General features: G+C 39.2%; 1 protein-coding gene across 1 annotated transcript in view; it reads left to right on the forward strand.

Moving 5' to 3' along the window:
• TEKT4 (tektin 4) overlaps positions 1-19,369 on the forward strand; it is a 57,103-nt gene that overhangs the window by 10,942 nt on the left and 26,792 nt on the right. The window contains exon 3 of the mRNA XM_066576608.1: positions 7,050-7,193. Coding sequence (XP_066432705.1) covers positions 7,050-7,193 — 144 coding nt within the window. The remainder of the gene's footprint in view (positions 1-7,049; positions 7,194-19,369) is intronic.

Here is a 19,369-nt window from a genome sequence, read left to right on the forward strand (position 1 = left end):
CTGCATCAGAGAGGTAACATATACTGATAGGTGTGTGGACAGCCTGGAGGGCTGTGAATGAATGAGCATTCATACTATCTAGGATAGGAGAGTGATCACGCTGTTGTAATATATTAATTTTATTCCAAATAAAGATTAGATTTTATTTTATATCTAGTAGTTCCCTCGGTGAGCATAAAGGTAATGAGGAGAAAGAAAAAGAAATTGAGGGATAAAAAAGAAGGAAAGGGAAAGGGAGAAAAATAAGTAGAAGAATGAATAGATTATTTTTCTTTTTTCTAATTCTGTCTTCTTTCTTTTTCTTATCTCTTTTTTCTTCATGCTCTTCTTTTTCTTCTTCTCTCTTCTTCCACTTTCTTATTCTCCTCCTTCTTTTTTCTTCTCTCTTTGTTTCTTCTTCTACTCTTCTTTCATTATCTTCTCTCTTGATCTTTTTGTCTCTTCTTCTCTCTTTTTCCTTTTCCTGTTTCTTTCCTCTTTTCCCTTTTTTTTTCTTTTTCCTCTCTTTTTTCTTTCTTCTTTCATCTTCTCTCTTTGTTTCTGCTTCTAACTTTGTCTTTGTCTTTTCTTCTTCTCCCCTTTTCTTCTTCTCCTTCCTTCTCCCATTTTCTTCTTCTTCTCCTTTCTTTCTACCCTTTTCTTCTTCTCCTTCCTTCTCCCCTTTCTTCTTCTCCTCCTTCCTTCTCCCCTTTTATTATTCTCCTTCCTTCTCCCCCTTTCTTCTTCTCCTCCTTCCTTCTCCCTTTTTTTCTTTTTCTCCTTCCCTCTCCCCTTTTCTTCTTCCCCTTCCTTCTACCCTTTCTTCTTCTTCTCTTTCCTTCTCCCCCTTTCTTCTTCTTCTCCTTCCCTCTCCCCCTTTCGTCTTCTTCTCCTTTCTTCTCCCATTTTCTTCTTCTTCTCCTTTCTTCTCCCATTTTCTTCTTCTTCTCCTTTCTTCTCCCATTTTCTTCTTCTTCTCCTTTCTTCTCCCATTTTCTTCTTCTTCTCCTTTCTTCTCCCATTTTCTTCTTCTTCTCCTTTCTTCTCCCATTTTCTTCTTCTTCTCCTTTCTTCTCCCATTTTCTTCTTCTTTTCCTTTCTTCTCCCATTTTCTTCTTCTTGTCCTTTCTTCTCCCATTTTCTTCTTCTTCTCCCTCCTTCTCCCATTTTCGTCTTCTTCTCCTTCCTTCTCCCATTTTCTTCTTCTCCTTCCTTCTCCCATTTTCTTCTTCTCCTTCCTTCTCCCATTTTCTTCTTCTCCTTCCTTCTCCCATTTTCTTCTTCTCCTTCCTTCTCCCCCTTTCTTCTTCTCCTCCTTCCTTCTCCCCTTTTTTTCTTCTTTTCCTTCCCTCTCCACTTTTCTTCTTCTCCTTCCTTCTTTTTTTTCATTTTTTTAAAAGAAGTTAACAAGAGAGATAATTTTTACATGTTCAGCTGAGACAAACAGCCAAAGGTCTGGCATTGCTCCGAACCATACTTTTAGCTACATTTGACCTGAAACAGGGTACAACTGTTGTAGTTCGCTCAGCACTACTTCTGAGCATGTGCACAACAAAATCTGGTCCGCTAAACAGAACAAATAAAAGCTACAAACAGAAGGCCTCCCGTTTCCATTTAATCTCCATTAACAACAATATGAAAAGAAAACTGATAGATACATTCTGTTAGTTTTCCATTTTTTACACAGAAAGTATAACTCTGCAGAACAAGTCGCCGCTGTGCAAATAAAGATGATTATTATTATAACTCAGCAGACTATACTATTGTTGCCTTGAAAAAAATGAAAGCCCAAGAGAACGGACCTGATCTGAGCCAAAATTGAAATTAATGGAAGTTGAAACCATAACATTTGTTTCCATTTTTCTGCCTCTATGATGGAGCCAAAGATTAGAATCCCCGAATGCTGATGTGACCGGAGCCTAAGAGCCGTGATTTATGACCTCGCCATGGTTGGGGCATTTGGGTTCCATCCAGATTTTTTTCTTGTAGAGTAGCTGAGATCACACAGTCTGCAGATAGACCTCCATATAAGGATCCTGCAGCCTGCAAGCACATCATAAAGCTGCAATATAATGGATTGCCTTAGTGATAGTGATGGGACTCATCACTAGAAACCCTATCCATATGGAAAAACACAGGATCCCGAAAATGAGATAAGCGTCACAGCTCATCTCCCCTGTTTTACCATCTGGTTTTTTTTATGACTCAGCTTAATTATTAACCCTTTGCAATCCAATTTTGGATTCAGGGTTTTCCTAGGGGGCTTTCTCTTTCTGCCATTATACAATGGTGCCATCTGCTGGCTAGAGCCAATACTGCTGTATGGGGCATGCTGGAGAGGCCCCTGACAACAGAGCGGCCAGTAATATACAGTAAGAATACCCTGCCGGACGTCTTCCGACATCAGAGCTGTACAGCCTCCAATCAGAATGTCTTCAGACGTCAGACAATGGATTGGAAAGGGTTAACTTTTAATAGTTTAGATTAATTGATTCCCAAATTGTTTCATTAATGCTTTCATGTCTCCTTGTTGATGTTCTTTCCATCTGAGTCTTAGGCCTCTTTCACACGATTGGCTGATAGTCGCTAAAATTGCATAAATGAAGAATAGCCGCGAAGTAGCCCCTATCTTAATTAACGTTTTCTTGTCCATTCACGCGGGTGGCTGCAGCGTATCGACAATAAAATATTCTACTGCGTGGAAATCCCTCGGTCGGCAGAAATCCTTGGACTGACTAATAATGCTTATATAGAGGCAGCTGTCTTAGTTAAGCCGCGTGTCTTCTTCCATTTACACAGGGGCGGCTGCAGTGTATCGGCAATAAAATACGCCACAGCGCGGAAATCCCCTGATCGGCATAAATCCTTGAGATGACTGCTAATACTTAAATAGAGCCCGCTGTCTTCTTTCCCAGCGTTGAACACAGCTGAACTCCCTCACCCTCCCTTTTTTCAGCTCCCATAGATGTTTATGGGAGTTTGCAGAGTATATTAACAAAAGATAAGTCAAGACATATATTTTGACACGGCATAGAAAATCGGTGAGCGAAAACGGTCACCAATGTCCTATTTTTCTCGCCGCTATTTTTTTTGTGCACCCAAAAATCGGTCATTGGAATGAATACATTGGAATCCAATCCTTCACATGGTTGCGATTTTTGGGCGATTCTTCTGAATAGGCCAAATGGTCATGTTAATAAGGACCAAGGTGAGTTCAGAGTTATGAGTGTCAAATCAGGGGACGATAAAAAGCGTGAATACGCCACCAAAAAATAATAATGGAACATTGAAAAACAATTGCAGTGCTGCCTGTTGCCTACAGATGGCACTAAATAAAGATAAAGCAATTATTAGATAGAGACGCTGACATGTTCTGAAGGGGTCATTCATGCTGCTTGGCCAAATTATTATCCTACTGGTTGTCCGCTGTTATAACCCATCTGTTCTAAGGAAGTTCAGACACGTTAGTTGGAGCACCAGCGTTGTATTCGGCTGCTCCTGTAGTTCAGAACAATTCCTGACATCCTCCGCTGACCCCTTTTAGTAATGAAATGTTATGCCCATAGTATCCTCTCATGATCACGCCATTCTTGGTATACTCTCCATCGTTACACAAGAAAATTCCACATGGTTGGCAGTGACATCATAGTTCTGGCTAGTCTATCACTGATGACCAGACCCCATTGGAAGTCGCTCAGATTGCTTGGTGTTTCCATTTAATGTGGATTCACACAAACTGATCCACAGAAAACGTGTCATGTAATTGTATGATGCACTCCAGGGTCACGGCTGGGGAGCGCCCATTGTAAAAGGTGCTCCAAGGATGGGTACATTCAGTACATATTCTGCATTTCACACACTCATTTTGATAGCTGCACTTGAAATGCAGAATCATGCGGGGTTTGTTGCAGTCATCCACAGACAGCTGACGGAAGGTGTCTAGAGAAGAATAGAAGGAGCCGGTGTGACCATGTTTGACAAGACGTTCCTGAGACGGAAGATGTCTATGAGAAGACAGAGATTGGAGGTTACAAGAAGGCAGATATGGCTGATGATAAAAAGACGGCTCACTGCTCTGACAATATATAAAGGAGCAGAACATCTAAGACCGCTTTGAAGCTTGAAGACACATCTTTAAATTGTCCTCCAGGTCATGAAGAAAGCCAGGGAATATGGGAAATGTAAGGAATATACAATAAGACATAGCAAGGAGAGATACAAGGAAGGTGGAGAAGAGGGAAAGAACTAACGAGAGCCTCTTTTTACTATAAAGGGTCGGAGTCTTCTGCAGGCAGGTGATTAAAATACTGAAGAGTCGGAGAGTTTGACGATGACAGTCGTGAAGGTCACAGAAGACCGCTCAACTGTGAGAAGACATTGCTCTGGGCTCCTGATATAGAGCTAGAGAAACTTTGTAATGTCACCTATGATAATCTATGAATACGTTTGGCTGCATTTTATTGGGTTATAAAGGGATGAGAAATGAATAGAAAATGTCTATTTTGCCCAAATTTTCATTTTTTAAATGGAATTTATTGTGCTGGATAAATAACGCCATGTTTTATAATACAGGTTGTTACGGATGTAGCACTACCAATTATTATGTGCCGTGTTTTTGTTTTAACTATTTCAATATTTTGAAAGAACTGTATAAGGTAAGAATTTTTTTTTTCCGTTTGTGTAAAGCAGCTTAAATGTTGCAGTCAGCAATTAGGTGAGCAAGAAAGGGAAAGGAGAGTGGGGTTATAACATGAGCAAAAGTCTATGTTATCCCTCTCCTGGGATAGGCAGGACACTCACAGATCGTTCCCTGCGGCCCCTTCTGCTCTGCACATAGACTGAAGTGACCGCTGTAAATTAAGGATTCCCGCTCTCACTTCAAATGGCTGTAGCTCAACTTCTATCAGGGCTAAAGACACGCTTTTGGTCCAGTCCTTTCAATCTGATGCTTTTACCTCCATTTTGGAGCCCACTGGAGATACCGGTAGCCTGGAATATCTGATAGACCCATCATCATAATATTTACAACAGCAACTCTAGTCTGTCAGATTTTCTTGACTATTTGGTATCTCTAGTCCAAGTGTGTGGGGTATATTAATCTTCAATCTACAATCCAGGACAAAAACCCATTGATGGCTTTCACTGTTGGATTAGGAAAGCAAACAAAATACCAAGAGTCAATAGGGTGTTTCAAAAAGATGGTCTGCTCCATTCATTTCTATGAGGAAAGCAGAGATAGCAACACTTAGGTATCTGTATGCGCCATTGTGTGTAATGAAGCCGCTGCTTTGCATGCATGACCAGCAGCTCCATTCCCATGAAAAGACGACCTACAACCGGAATACCCCTTTAATGAAGATTCCGTTTACTTCATTTGTCAGTAGGACAGAACACTGCTACATTGGCATCTGCAGGTTCAATATTTTCCAAATGACATTCTGCCTCAACTTTGGATAGGTCGCACCCACGACTTGGTGCTACAATCTCGGCCACCAAGACCTGCAGACATTATACCCTGCGAAACGGAATCACAACAGCAGTGACTTAAGTGGAAAAAGACATTTTAAGAAACGTTTGGGATAAATTCAACTATCGTCTCCATGATGCCCATGCAGCAGATGGAGGGCACATAGAGTATTTATAAAATGGTTGGTAAACTTGATAACTCTTTAACCCTTTGCAATCCAATTTTGGATTCAGGGTTTCCTAGGGGGCTTTCTCTTTCTGCCATTATACAATGGCGCCATCTGCTGGCTAGAGCCAATACTGCGGTATGGGACATGCTGGAGAAGCCCCTGACAACAGAGTGGCCAGTAATCTACAGCAAAAATACCCTGCCGGACATCTTCCATCATCGGAGCTGCACAGCCTTCAATCAGAATGTCTTTAGATGTCAGACAGTGGATTGGAAAGGGTTAACCCCTTCAGTGGCAGGTTTATTATTACCATATTATGGCCGGAAAATCTCTGGGGCTTGCTGCGCTGAGTATACAGTAAAACCCCTGAAAGATTTCAGATGACAGCTCAGTGCTCTGCACATTTTTAGCACTAGAGCTGTCCACGGAAATCTTCCGGGGTTTAACTGCATGATCAGTGCAGCAGGCCCCAGAGATTTTCCAGGGGTGCGACTAAAGGGATTAAACTACTTGAAACATTTTGTGTAATTGTAACTTGTTATTATTGTGAAATATACTGCTTTGAAATTGGGTCCATCTCTTTGAAACACTCCAGATTGCAGATCTTCCTGCTGGTGATAGTTAAAAAGAGACTCCACTCCTGTGGTGCCATATAATCTACCCTAAAACAGACAAACAACCAGAATTATTCAACATCTCATTCCAAACCATAAACTTTAATATGGAGCGGGTCCTTCCTTTGCTGCTTGTTGGCAAGGTGGCATCTTATCACAGTGCCATATTAGGGGGCACTGACCTCCTTGGTACAACCGATTCCATTGCATTGGACTTGAGTGTTTGTTTGATTTTATACATGTGGGATACAGCAAAAATGACCAACCCCTCTAATTAGAAGAGGTCAGATGCATTCAGTGAGTTGTACGTCCTGTTAAGGGTGTATTACAGCCCATGTCTCAGTTAAAGGTGAATTTTGATTAGTTGCTATGGACAAAAAAGGATTCTGTATCTTCTTGTAGAAACGTTTAAGAAAATGATGTTATGTGTTACTTTACAGTGAAGCTCCGCCCATGAGGAACCTTGACTCATTTTCCTTAGTCTTGTTTTTGAATGAGTCAAGTTGAAGAAGTTAATGTTGCTTCAGATTGGCAGAAGAGGTTTATAAACTTTTTTCTTTGGGGGATAGGCAGTTTGAGTAGTTGCAGATACATTGAAGAATATTTCATTTGCTGTCACCAAACAGGTTCCTAACAATTCTTTGGAGGTATGGCGTGCAAAAAGGCTTTGCAAAACCATCTGGAAGAAAGAATTGGGACTTTGCAGCTCTGGGACATATCATCGTCCCTCACTGGAACTTGTCCTCCCTCATTATCTCCTTATGGACATCCCCTTAAGCAACAGATCCTAAAACTATTTTTTCTATTTATTTCTTTTCAGACAGAACAGAGACGTTAAAGAGAAACTGGAGATGGACTGGTCAGACAAGGTGGAAGCGTACGACATAGACACCAAGTCTGGAAAATACAGTAATCAAAGCACCGAGATCCAGTTCCATCACAATTCATCTAAATTTGAGGATAAGTAAGTCCAAAAACAGGGGGGTAGAGTTCATTAGACTCGCCCCTTGTCACACCCATCAGGTTCTAAGAAGCTGGCATAAGAGGGGCTGTTTGTTGGGGCCCTCACATTACAGAGCTGTAGTAGCTGGTCCCTATGCTGCCTGGGACATGACGTGATTAATGTGGCGCAGAGTGTTAAGGTAGCAAAAATGCAGCACTAGGTTGTCGCTCTCGACCTGAAGGTTGCGAGTTCAATACCCATATGTAGCCGGCTCGAGGGTGACTCAGCCTTCCATCCTTCTGAGGTCGGTAAAATGAATACCCAGCTTGGTGGAGGGAAATAAATGTTAAAAAATTACCTGAAAGTGCAATGGAATAAGTTGGCGCTAAACAAATAACAAGATTTTTGTTATCTTTTTTAAATTTTAGTTACTGGTGGCTTTCAGAGATACAAAATAACATCTCCAGTATATTGTGGAGAATAACATTCACTGTTAATGAGTTTGTTTTGCCTTGAAGCTGTTTCTTATTTGAACACATTTGATTGACTGACACTTTTTATCTGTAATGAGTCCCTCCAGTGCTCTGATCATCATCTACAGCTGGAGTCTGGGAGGTATGAATGGTGGAACATAGCAAGTAACACGGAAACAATTATTTTGCCAGGCATTAGTGTTATATATGTGTTCTCATCTGGAAGGTACAGCTGTATATAGTACTGAAGTTTACTGCCTTAATGAGTAATTTTACTTTAGTCCTAACAATACGCATCCATATTCATGTAGTTATATACCTGTACATAGGGGACAGTATTATAGTAGTTATATTCTTGTACATAGGGAGCAGTATTATAGTAGTTATATTCTTGTACATAGGGGGGCAGTATTATAGTAGTTATATTCTTGTACATAGGGGGCAGTATAGTAGTTATATTCTTGTACATAGGGGGCAGTATTATAGTAGTTATATTCTTGTACATAGGGGACAGTATTATAGTAGTTATATTCTTGTACATAGGGAGCAGAATTATAGTAGTTATATTCTTGTACATAGGGGGGCAGTATTATAGTAGTTATATTCTTGTACATAGGGGGCAGTATAGTAGTTATATTCTTGTACATAGGGGGCAGTATTATAGTAGTTATATTCTTGTACATAGGGGGCCGTATTATAGTAGTTATATTCTTGTACATAGGAGCAGTATTATAGTAGTTATATTCTTGTACATAGGGGGCCGTATTATAGTAGTTATATTCTTGTACATAGGGGGCAGTATTATAGTAGTTATATTCTTGTACATAGGGAGCAGTATTATAGTAATTATATTCTTGTACATAGGGGGGCAGTATTATAGTAGTTATATTCTTGTACATAGGAGCAGTATTATAGTAGTTATATTCTTGTACATAGGGGGCAGTATTATAGTAGTTATATTCCTGTACATAGGGGGCAGTATTATAGTAGTTATATTCTTGTACCTAGGGGTCAGTATTATAGTAGCAATATTCTTGTACATAGGAGGCAGTATTGTAGTAGTTATATTCTTGTACATAGGGGCAGTATTATAGTAGTTATATTCTTGTACACAGGAGGCAGTATTATAGTAGTTATATTCTTGTACATAGGAGGCAGTATTATAGTAGTTATATTCTTGTACATAGGAGCAGTATTATAGTAGTTATATTCTTGTACATAGGAGGCAATATTATAGTAGTTATATTCCTGTACATAGGGGGCAGTATTATAGTAGTTCTATTCTTGTACATAGGGAGCAGTATTATAGTAGTTATATTCTTGTACATAGGGGGCAGTATTATAGTAGTTATATTCTTGTACATAGGAGCAGTATTATAGTAGTTATATTCTTGTACATAGTGGGCAGTATTATAGTAGTTATATTCTTGTACACAGAGGGCAGTATTATAGTAGTTATAGTCTTGTACATAGGAGGCAGTATTATAGTAGTTATATTCTTGTTCATAGGAGCAGTATTATAGTAGTTATATTCTTGTACATAGGAGGCAATATTATAGTAGTTATATTCCTGTACATAGGGGGCAGTATTATAGTAGTTCTATTCTTGTACATAGGGAGCAGTATTATAGTAGTTATATTCTTGTACATAGGGGGCAGTATTATAGTAGTTATATTCTTGTACACAGAGGGCAGTATTATAGTAGTTATATTCTTGTACATAGGTAGCAGTATTATAGTAGTTTTATACTTGTACATAGGAGCAGTATTATAGTAGTTATATTCTTGTACATAGGGGGCAGTATTATAGTAGTTATATTCTTGTACACAAAGGGCAATATTATAGTAGTTATATTCTTGTACATAGGGGGCAGTATTATAGTAGTTATATTCTTGTACATAGGAGGCAGTATTATAGTAGTTATATTCTTGTACATAGTGGGCAGTATTATAGTAGTTATATTCTTGTACATAGGGGCAGTATTATAGTAGTTATATTCTTGTATGTATGGGGCAGTATTATAGTAGTTATAGTCTTGTACATAGGGGACAGTATTATAGTAGTTATATTCTTGTACATAGAGGGCAGTATTATAGTAGTTATATTCTTGTACATAGGAGGCAATATTATAGTAGTTATATTCCTGTACATAGGGGGCAGTATTATAGTAGTTATATTCTTGTACATAGGGAGCAGTATTATAGTAATTATATTCTTGTACACAGAGGGCAGTATTATAGTAGTTATATTCTTGTACATAGGGGGCAGTATTATAGTAGTTATATTCTTGTACACAAAGGGCAATATTATAGTAGTTATATTCTTGTACATAGGGGGCAGTATTATAGTAGTTATATTCTTGTACATAGGAGGCAGTATTATAGTAGTTATATTCTTGTACATATGGGGCAGTATTGTAGTAGTTATAGTCTTGTACATAGGGGGCAGTATTATAGTAGTTATATTCTTGTACATAGGGGGCAGAATTATAGTAGTTATATTCTTCTACATATGGGGCAGTATTGTAGTAGTTATAGTCTTGTACATAGGGGGCAGTATTATAGTAGTTATATTCTTGTACATAGGGGAAAGTATTATAGTAGTTATATTCTTGTACATATGGGGCAGTATTATAGTAGTTATATTCTTGTACATAGGGGGCAGTATTATAGTAGTTATATTCTTGTACATAGGAGGCAGTATTATAGTAGTTATATTCTTGTACATAGGGGGGCAGTATTAGGCCCTAGTCAGACGGGCGTTTTTTCGCGTGATTTGCGGATCGCATGACGGATGCGCATCCGCAAATCGCGTGACCGGTGCGCGCAAGTCGCCCGCAAATCGCCCGAAAATCTGCTCCTAGCCGCGTTTCATTAGAAACGGGCCGGAGCTGTCCAGCGCATTGCATTCAATGGAGATGGCAATACAGCCGTCTCCATTGAAAGCAATGCGCTGCGGGCGAGCCCGGGATGAATTGTCGGGAAGGGCTTAAATATATAAGCCCTTACCTGCAATGCATCCTAAAATGTGTAAAAATAAAAAAAATATATGTACTTACCTTCTCCCGGCAGCTGGAGCTCCGAGCGGCCGTCCTGCAGTGGGTGTGAAGGGGGTGTGAGTCAGACCTGCCTCCTGATTGGCTCAGCGCTGAGCCAATCAGAGGCATGCCTCACTCACACCCATTCATGAATTCATGAATGGATGTGAGTCAGACCTGCCCCTGATTGGCTCAGCGCTGAGAGGCAGCAGTCACTCACCCATTCCTGAATTCATGAATGGGTGTGTGAGTGAAACTGGCCTCTGATTGGTCAGGCTGTGACCAATCAGAGGCAGATCATTCAGCAGGCGGGGATTTTAAAGCCCCGCCGGCTGAATAGTGCCAAGAAGCAGTTCAGGAGAACTGACAGCGGCCGCGGCTGGACTCTGGCTGCAGCGGAAAGGTGAGTATACAATTTTTTTTTATTTTAACACATTTTAGGATGAATTGCAGGGAAGGGTTTATATATTTAACCCCTTCCCGACAATTCACCCCGCGCACGCCGGCAGCCCATTGCTTTCAATGGAGCTGCTGTATTGCCGCTCCATTGAATTCAATGGGCAAACATCGTTCTTCTCTGTCACAGCTGTTACAGCTGTGGCAAAGAAGAATGATTTGTCTTCTATATGTTCTCAATGGGGTCGGTGCTGCTGCCGCCGGCCCCATTGAGCTCATATACAGAAGAGAACAGGAATCGCAGATCGCAGATAGGTGCGATCTGCGATTTTTTGTTCTATAATTTATCGGAGGAGCGCATAAAAAGCGCTCATGTGTCCAATACCATTGCAAAGCAATGGTTTTAAAAAATCGTCGGACGCATGCGCATGCGCAAATCGCGCGAAAAAACGCCCGTCTGACTGAGCCCTTATAGTAGTTATATTCTTGTACATAGGAGGCAGTATTATAGTAGTTATATTCTTGTACATAGGGGGCAGTATTATAGTAGTTATATTCTTGTACATAGGGGCAGAATTATACTAGTTATATTCTTGTACATATGGGGCAGTATTGTAGTAGTTATAGTCTTGTACATAGGGGGCAGTATTATAGTAGTTATATTCTTGTACATAGGGGGCAGTATTATAGTAGTTATATTCTTGTACATAGGAGCAGTATTATAGTAGCTATATTCTTGTACATAGGAGCAGTATTATAGTAGTTATATTCTTGTACATAGGGGGCAGTATTATAGTAGTTATATTCTTGTACATAGGGGGCAGTATTATAGTAGTTATATTCTTGTACATAGGAGGCAGTATTATAGTAGTTATATTCTTGTACATAGTGGGCAGTATTATAGTAGTTATATTCTTGTACATAGGGGGCAGTATTATAGTAGTTATATTCTTGTATGTATGGGGCAGTATTATAGTAGTTATAGTCTTGTACATAGGGGACAGTATTATAGTAGTTATATTCTTGTACATAGAGGGCAGTATTATAGTAGTTATATTCTTGTACATAGGAGCAGTATTATAGTAGTTATAGTCTTGTACATAGGAGCAGTATTATAGTAGTTATAGTCTTGTACATATGGGGCAGTATTGTAGTAGTTATAGTCTTGTACATAGGGTGCAGTATTATAGTAGTTATATACTTGTACATAGGGGCAGTATTATAGTAGTTATATTCTTGTACATAGGAGCATTATTATAGTAGTTATATTCTTGTACATATGGGGCAGTATTGTAGTAGTTATAGTCTTGTACATAGGGGGCAGTATTATAGTAGTTATATACTTGTACATAGGGGCAGTATTATAGTAGTTATATTCTTGTACATAGGAGCAGTATTATAGTAGTTATATTCTTGTACATATGGGGCAGTATTATAGTAGTTATAGTCTTGTACATAGGGGGCAGTATTATAGTAGTTATATTCTTGTACATAGGGGGCAGTATTATAGTAGTTATATTCTTGTACATATGCGGCAGTATTATAGTAGTTATAGTCTTGTACATATGGGGCAGTATTATAGTAGTTATAGTCTTGTACATTGGGGGCAGTATTATAGTAGTTATAATCTTGTACATAGGGGGCAATATTATAGTAGTTATATTCTTGTACATAGGGGGCAGTATTATAGTAGTTATATTCTTGTACATATGGGGCAGTATTGTAGTAGTTATATTCTTGTACACAGCAGGCGGTATTATAGTAGTTATATTCTTGTACATAGGAGCAGTATTATAGTAGTTATATTCTTGTTCATAGGAGGCAGTATTGTAGTAGTTATATTTTTGTACATAGGAGGCAGTATTATAGTAGTTATATTCTTGCACATAGGGTCAGTATTATAGTAGTTATATTCTTGTACATATGGGGCAGTATTATAGTAGTTTTATTCTTGTACATAGGGGGCAGTATTATAGTAGTTATATAATTGAACATAGGGGCAGTATTATAGTAGTTATATTCTTGTACATAGGGGGCAGTATTATAGTAGTTATATACTTGTGCATAGGGGGCAGTATTATAGTAGTTATATTCTTGTACATAGGGGGCAGTATTATAGTAGTTATATTCTTGTACATAGGAGGCAGTATTATATTAGTTATATCCTTGTACATAGGGGGCAGTATTATAGTAGTTATATTCTTGTACATAGGAGCAGTATTATAGTAGTTATAGTCTTGTACATAGGGGGCAGTATTATAGTAGTTATAGTCTTGTACATAGGGGGCAGTATTATAGTAGGTATATTCTTGTACATAGGGGACAGTATTATAATAGTTATACTCTCGTAAGTAGGGGGCAGTATTATAGTAGTTATATTCTTGTACATAGGAGGCAGTATTATAGTAGTTATATTCTTGTACATAGAGGGCAGTATTATAGGAGTTATATTCTTGTACGTAGAGGGTAGTATTATAGCAGTCCTATTTGTTTGTTACTTACTTGTTTATATTAGTGTTCTCTCTCTCTCTTTCTCTCTCTCTCTCTCTCTCTTTCTCTCTCTTTCTCTCTTTTTCTCTCTCTTTCTCCCTTTCTCCCCTTCTCCTCCCCCCCCCCCCCAGTGGAAACTGTCACCCATGAGGGAAGTTAAAAACAGGGTGACTTCATGTAGAACTGGATGAGCTTACATGTCAGTATCTATGAACATGTCTTTGTGTGCAAACACTAGCCTTCTGTGAAATGACCACTAGATGGCAACAGATACTTACCTCTGTGTAGTAGAGCGCTGGCGTGTTGCTTTGGAATAGATAAAATTCTTTGTGATTCCGTATCCTGGGCTGCATGCAGAGAGTAAATGCTAAATGAATACTTTTGGGACATAGATCATCCTGTTAAAGGCGACACACGGAATGTCAATGTCGGTTTTACGCGTTTATAGCGGCATTAACTCTGCACTTTTGCCTGATTAATTCATTGGCCCTTTTTAATAGCGAAAAACAATATGAATGTGAATTTTGCCGTTCTCCGTTCGACTCCTTCCTTCACAGGTTATTAGCCACTGGCATTGATAAATGTCTCTATAGACTCTCAGTATTTGGCGCTAATGCATTATGAATGATGGCTTGTATTTGTAAGTCATCCGTGTGGATCTTGCTTTAGGGGGCGTGGGATTCACTTCTCTTCAATGATAAGCGAGGAATGATTTTGTAGCGGAGCTCAGCGGAGTGCTGAAACAAGAATGAAAGCATTAAGACTCAGCGGAGGTATGAAATGCTCATTCATCACCCGCAGCAGTAATGGAAACATTATTTACAGACAACCTCCTTCTTCGTTTTAATTAGTTAATTAATTATTCTCTCCTGTCCTGCAATAAACATTAGCAAACCAAGTAATTTATGAAATGAAGTAAGCCTCAAAGGGGAAATCTGATAAAACATTAAGATTCATAAGTAGTGAAATATATTTATGGCCACTAGAGGCCAGCATTGCTATACCCAGCTTTTAATTTTCATACTACCACACCATCATGCCCTTGATCTCACTGTTTTCTCTAATTGTATGTCAGTGATTACTGCACTTCTAGCATTCTATTCCTTAACCAGATTGCTCAGGATGAATAATGCTATAGGTTCCTATCAAATATTGTAAGATAATGACTAGGCCATACAAATGTCTGCGGTCCCAGAAAAGTTAGCATGTCTCCAGTAATGAACAATACTTTGATTGTGTAACTTTGCAATTAAATGGATTGTATCATCTAATTTGTTTATTAATAAAACAGATTAGAAAAATGGAAGATGTTCCACTATCTGGTTTCAATTTCCTGATTCTAGATTTTTTTATTCTACTGTCTGTATTAGGGTGGCAACCTTGCTTAAGTTTCTGCAAACAGCATTTAGAGATATGCTTTACAGCAGCCTTGTGACCCATAGACCCAACAGAGAGGAGAGGACCCATTGGCTTATATGGAAGAATTGCGAGAGTTCCGTCGGATTCCCCCCTGTGGGAACGCAGCCTTATTGTTATGGCGACTGTTAGGGCTTTTAGTGTAATCCTGCCTGTGATGATAATGAGATGACTGTTGAGAAGTTTCCTCTGCAGTACGGGAAGTGTCAGCCTATTATTAAGCTTTGTGATTAGTGTACAGGGAAGGGGAGGAGGTGAGCTGTGACATCAACTATTGTGAATGGTTGATCCTGTGTATAAGTGTCACCTCTCAGTGTAATCCTACCTATCATGATAATGAAATGATGGATGAGAATTTCTCTCTACAGAACAGGATGTATCAGACTAGAATAAGGCTTAGTGGTCTGTGTGAAAACTGTAAGATTTTAGGCTTTTAAAAAAATATAGATCCTAACATCAAGAATTTAAAAGAATCACCCAAAATGTGTTAAAAATAACATAAAAATGCAATTACACAATTTTTTGAAGGGGTTTTCTGGGTATAATATGATTTTTAAAAACTTAATACAAATCTATTGAAGCAATAAACTCAGCAGTGCCTACCCCCTCATCCTGGTCTCTGTTTTGGAACGGCTGCCGCCTGGCTGCTGCAGCCAGTCAGAGGTCACAACGGTCAGGCACTGTTCTCCTAGCATCACAGCTGAGATGCTGGGAGCCACGATGCCAGAACGGTACCTGACCACCGCGGCCTCTGATTGGCTTCAGTGGTCAAGTGGTAGCCATTCCAAAACAGAGACCAGGAGGACTGCAGCGCTGGATCCCAAAAGGTGAGGATGACTAAGCATCACTGGCTTTATTATTTTAACAGATTTTGATTGAATTAAAAAAAAAAAAGATATATGGCACCCAGATAACCCTTATAAAAGGGTTGTCCAGTTGTACACTGCATGGCACTAATGTGTGCAGGAAGCAAACATCTCCGTTTTCACTGCACTGGCCCGCCTTGGCCATGTAAATTTCTTATTCACTTTAACTGGAACTTTGCCTACAATACCAAGCCTAGCCACTGCAGAGAGAATGGAGCTGTCTGCTTCCTGCGCATATTAACTTAGTGCACAAGCACACGGGCAAATACCTGATCATCAGGGGTTCTGGGTGGCGAACCTCTGCTGACCTACTATTGATGACCTATCCTGTGAATGGGCCATCACAAGTTTACAACTGGACAACCCCTTTTATTTGCTTTTGTTATCTTGCACCTATCTTGAGTTACCTATTTATGCTACAGTTGCAGCAAAAGATAAACATAGACTAGTAATTATTAGGAAATTATAGTACCAGTGTTTCTGGTGGCGCAATGGGCCAAACATTTGTGCTACATAGTACGTCCATTATGATCCCCACACATCACACATACAGCTCTACTACATGGTACATCCATGGTGATTTCCAGACATCACCAGCTCAGCAGACTCCTGGATACAGTGATCATCCCCTGGTCATGTGATCCCTTACTCCAAGCACACAGGTGATCACATGGTAGTGAGATCATCACAGGTCTGGTGGCTGCTGTCAGCTTATCCAGTATACAGCACTTTCTACCAAACTGCGCAATAGCTCCTCCCACAGCAGTGATGTCCTTCAGCCCACTGGATCTCTGTGGTGGCAGTAGTTCGCTGTCTCTTGTCAGGATCACTGAGTTGTGTCTGAGATAAGAACGGCTTAATTGTATTCTCATTTTGTTATTTTTGTCCTCCCCTTCCAAGAGCCCTAACTTTGTTGTTCTTCTGTCGGTTAGGCTCTATCTTTTATATATGTTATAGGACCTGTGATGACATCACCAGGGGCAGAGCGATGGTGTCACCAGGGGCGGAGCATGAGAAGCACCCACACACATACATACATACTCACAGTCAAGTGGTCATTAGTAATTTGCTGCTGGATTCCTGTTTCCAGAGTGTAGTGAATGGTGAGACGTGGTCACGTGACGGACAATGCTAAACTGCCTGGTCACATGACTACAGAGTGCAGATCACCAGCAGGATTGATACTTTTGATAAGACACACCATGAGTGTTAATTTAAGAATTAACACTGATGTCAAGGATGCCTCGTAGACCAATCACCCCATGACCTTCAGGTAAACCTGGCCAGGATCCATTCTGGATTATTAGGATTTCCAGACCATCAGGTGTCAGACTAACAGATATCTGCTATACGTATACATTAGTGCAGACTTCATCTCCCCACTCCTCTTTACATATATACATATAAACTGCTCAAATCCTTTCATTCTCAGAGTCTGAGGATTGCCTGGCTCCTCGGCTTCTTCTTTTATCTTCTTTTATGAAACTCCAATTTTAATTTGTTCCCAAATCTGAGAATAATTGCTCACTGCGCTGCCACGTTTCGCTATTTCTAATTCTAATTGATTTTTGATCGGCTTATTTGACATTCATGACTAATCTGCAGAGTTGGATAAGTGAGAAGCTTTTCCTCCACCAGACTGGCACCTAATTATTTGAAAATTACTCGAAATTTAAAGAAAAACTCCAGCCATCCCACTCCCTAATCACTCACTAAAGGGTTTCAGTTTTTTTTTTAAAGAAATATTGCCATTTTTGTCCTTTGGCAGTGTGTGATATTGTTACGACCAGCGAGTCTGGACCCACTCTGCCAACTAACTGGTTTGTCAGACCTGGGAATATGGACCTTTTGTCAGAGCAGGTGGTATATGAACAAAATCCGGGTCACGAGTGTGAGGATCAAGGCAAGCAGAGTACTAGCAAGTCCAGGTTACAATTCCAAAGGTCATAGAGGGGTATCTCTTCTAGACACAAAGACATGTCCATAGATACTGACATGTAAGCTCATCCAGTTCTACATGAAGTCACCCTGTTTTTAACTTCCCTCATGGGTGACAGTTTCCACTGGGGGGAGAAGAGGGAGAGAAAGAGAGAGAGAAAGAGAGAGAGAGAAAGAGAGAGAGAAAGAGAGAGAGAGAGAGACAAGTAAGTAACAAACAAATAGAACTGCTATAATACTACCCTCTACGTACAAGAATATAACTACTATAATACTGCCTCCTATGTACAAGAATATAACTACTATAATACTACCCCCTATGTACAAGAATATAACTACTATAATACTGTCCCCTATGTACAAGACTATAACTACTATAATACTGCCCCCTATGTACAAGACTATAACTACTATAATACTGTCCCCTATGTACAAGAATATAACTACTATAATACAGCCCCCTATATACAAGACTATAACTACTATAATACTGCTCCTATGTACAAGAATATAACTACTATAATACTGCCCTCTATGTACAAGAATATAACTACTAGAATATTGCCCCTATGTACAAAGAATATAACTACTATAATACTGCTCCTGTGTACAAGAATATAACTACTCTAATACTGCCTCCTATGTACAAGAATATAACTACTATAACACTGCCCCCTACTTACGAGAGTATAACTACTATAATACTGCCCCTATGTACAAGAATATAACTACTATAATACTGTCCCCTATGTACAAGAATATAACTACTATAATACTGTCCCCTATGTACAAGAATATAACTACTATAATACTGCCCCCTATGTACAAGAATATAACTACTATAATACTGCCCCCTATGTGCAAGAATATAACTACTAGAATATTGCCCCTATGTACAAAGAATATAACTACTATAATACTGCCCCCCATGTACAAGAATATAACTACTATAATACTCCTCCTATGTACAAGAATATAACTACTATAATACTCCTCCTGTGTACAAGACTATAACTACTATAATACTGCCCCCTATGTACAGGAATATAACTACTATAATACTGCCTCCTATGTACAAGAATATAACTACTATAATACTGCCCCCTACTTACGAGAGTATAACTACTATAATACTGCCTCCTATGTACAAGAATATAATTACTATAATACTGCCCCCTATGTACAAGAATATAACTACTATAATACTGCCTCCTATGTACAAGAATATAACTACTATAATACTGCCCCCTATGTACAAGAATATAACTACTATAATACAGCCTCCTATGTACAAGAATATAACTACTATAATACTGTCCCCTATGTACAAGAATATAACTACTATAATACTGCCCCCTATGTGCAAGAATATAACTACTATAATACTGCCCCCTATGTACAAGAATATAACTAGTATAATACTGCCCCCTATGTACAAGAATATAACTACTATAATACTGTCCCCTATGTACAAGAATAGAACTACTATAATACTGCCCCCTATATACAAGACTATAACTACTATAATACTGCTCCTATGTACAAGAACATAACTATTATAATACTGCTCCTATGTACAA

The sequence above is a fragment of the Eleutherodactylus coqui genome, chromosome 8 (genome assembly GCF_035609145.1).
Source record: "Eleutherodactylus coqui strain aEleCoq1 chromosome 8, aEleCoq1.hap1, whole genome shotgun sequence".
Lineage (NCBI taxonomy): Eukaryota > Metazoa > Chordata > Amphibia > Anura > Eleutherodactylidae > Eleutherodactylus > Eleutherodactylus coqui.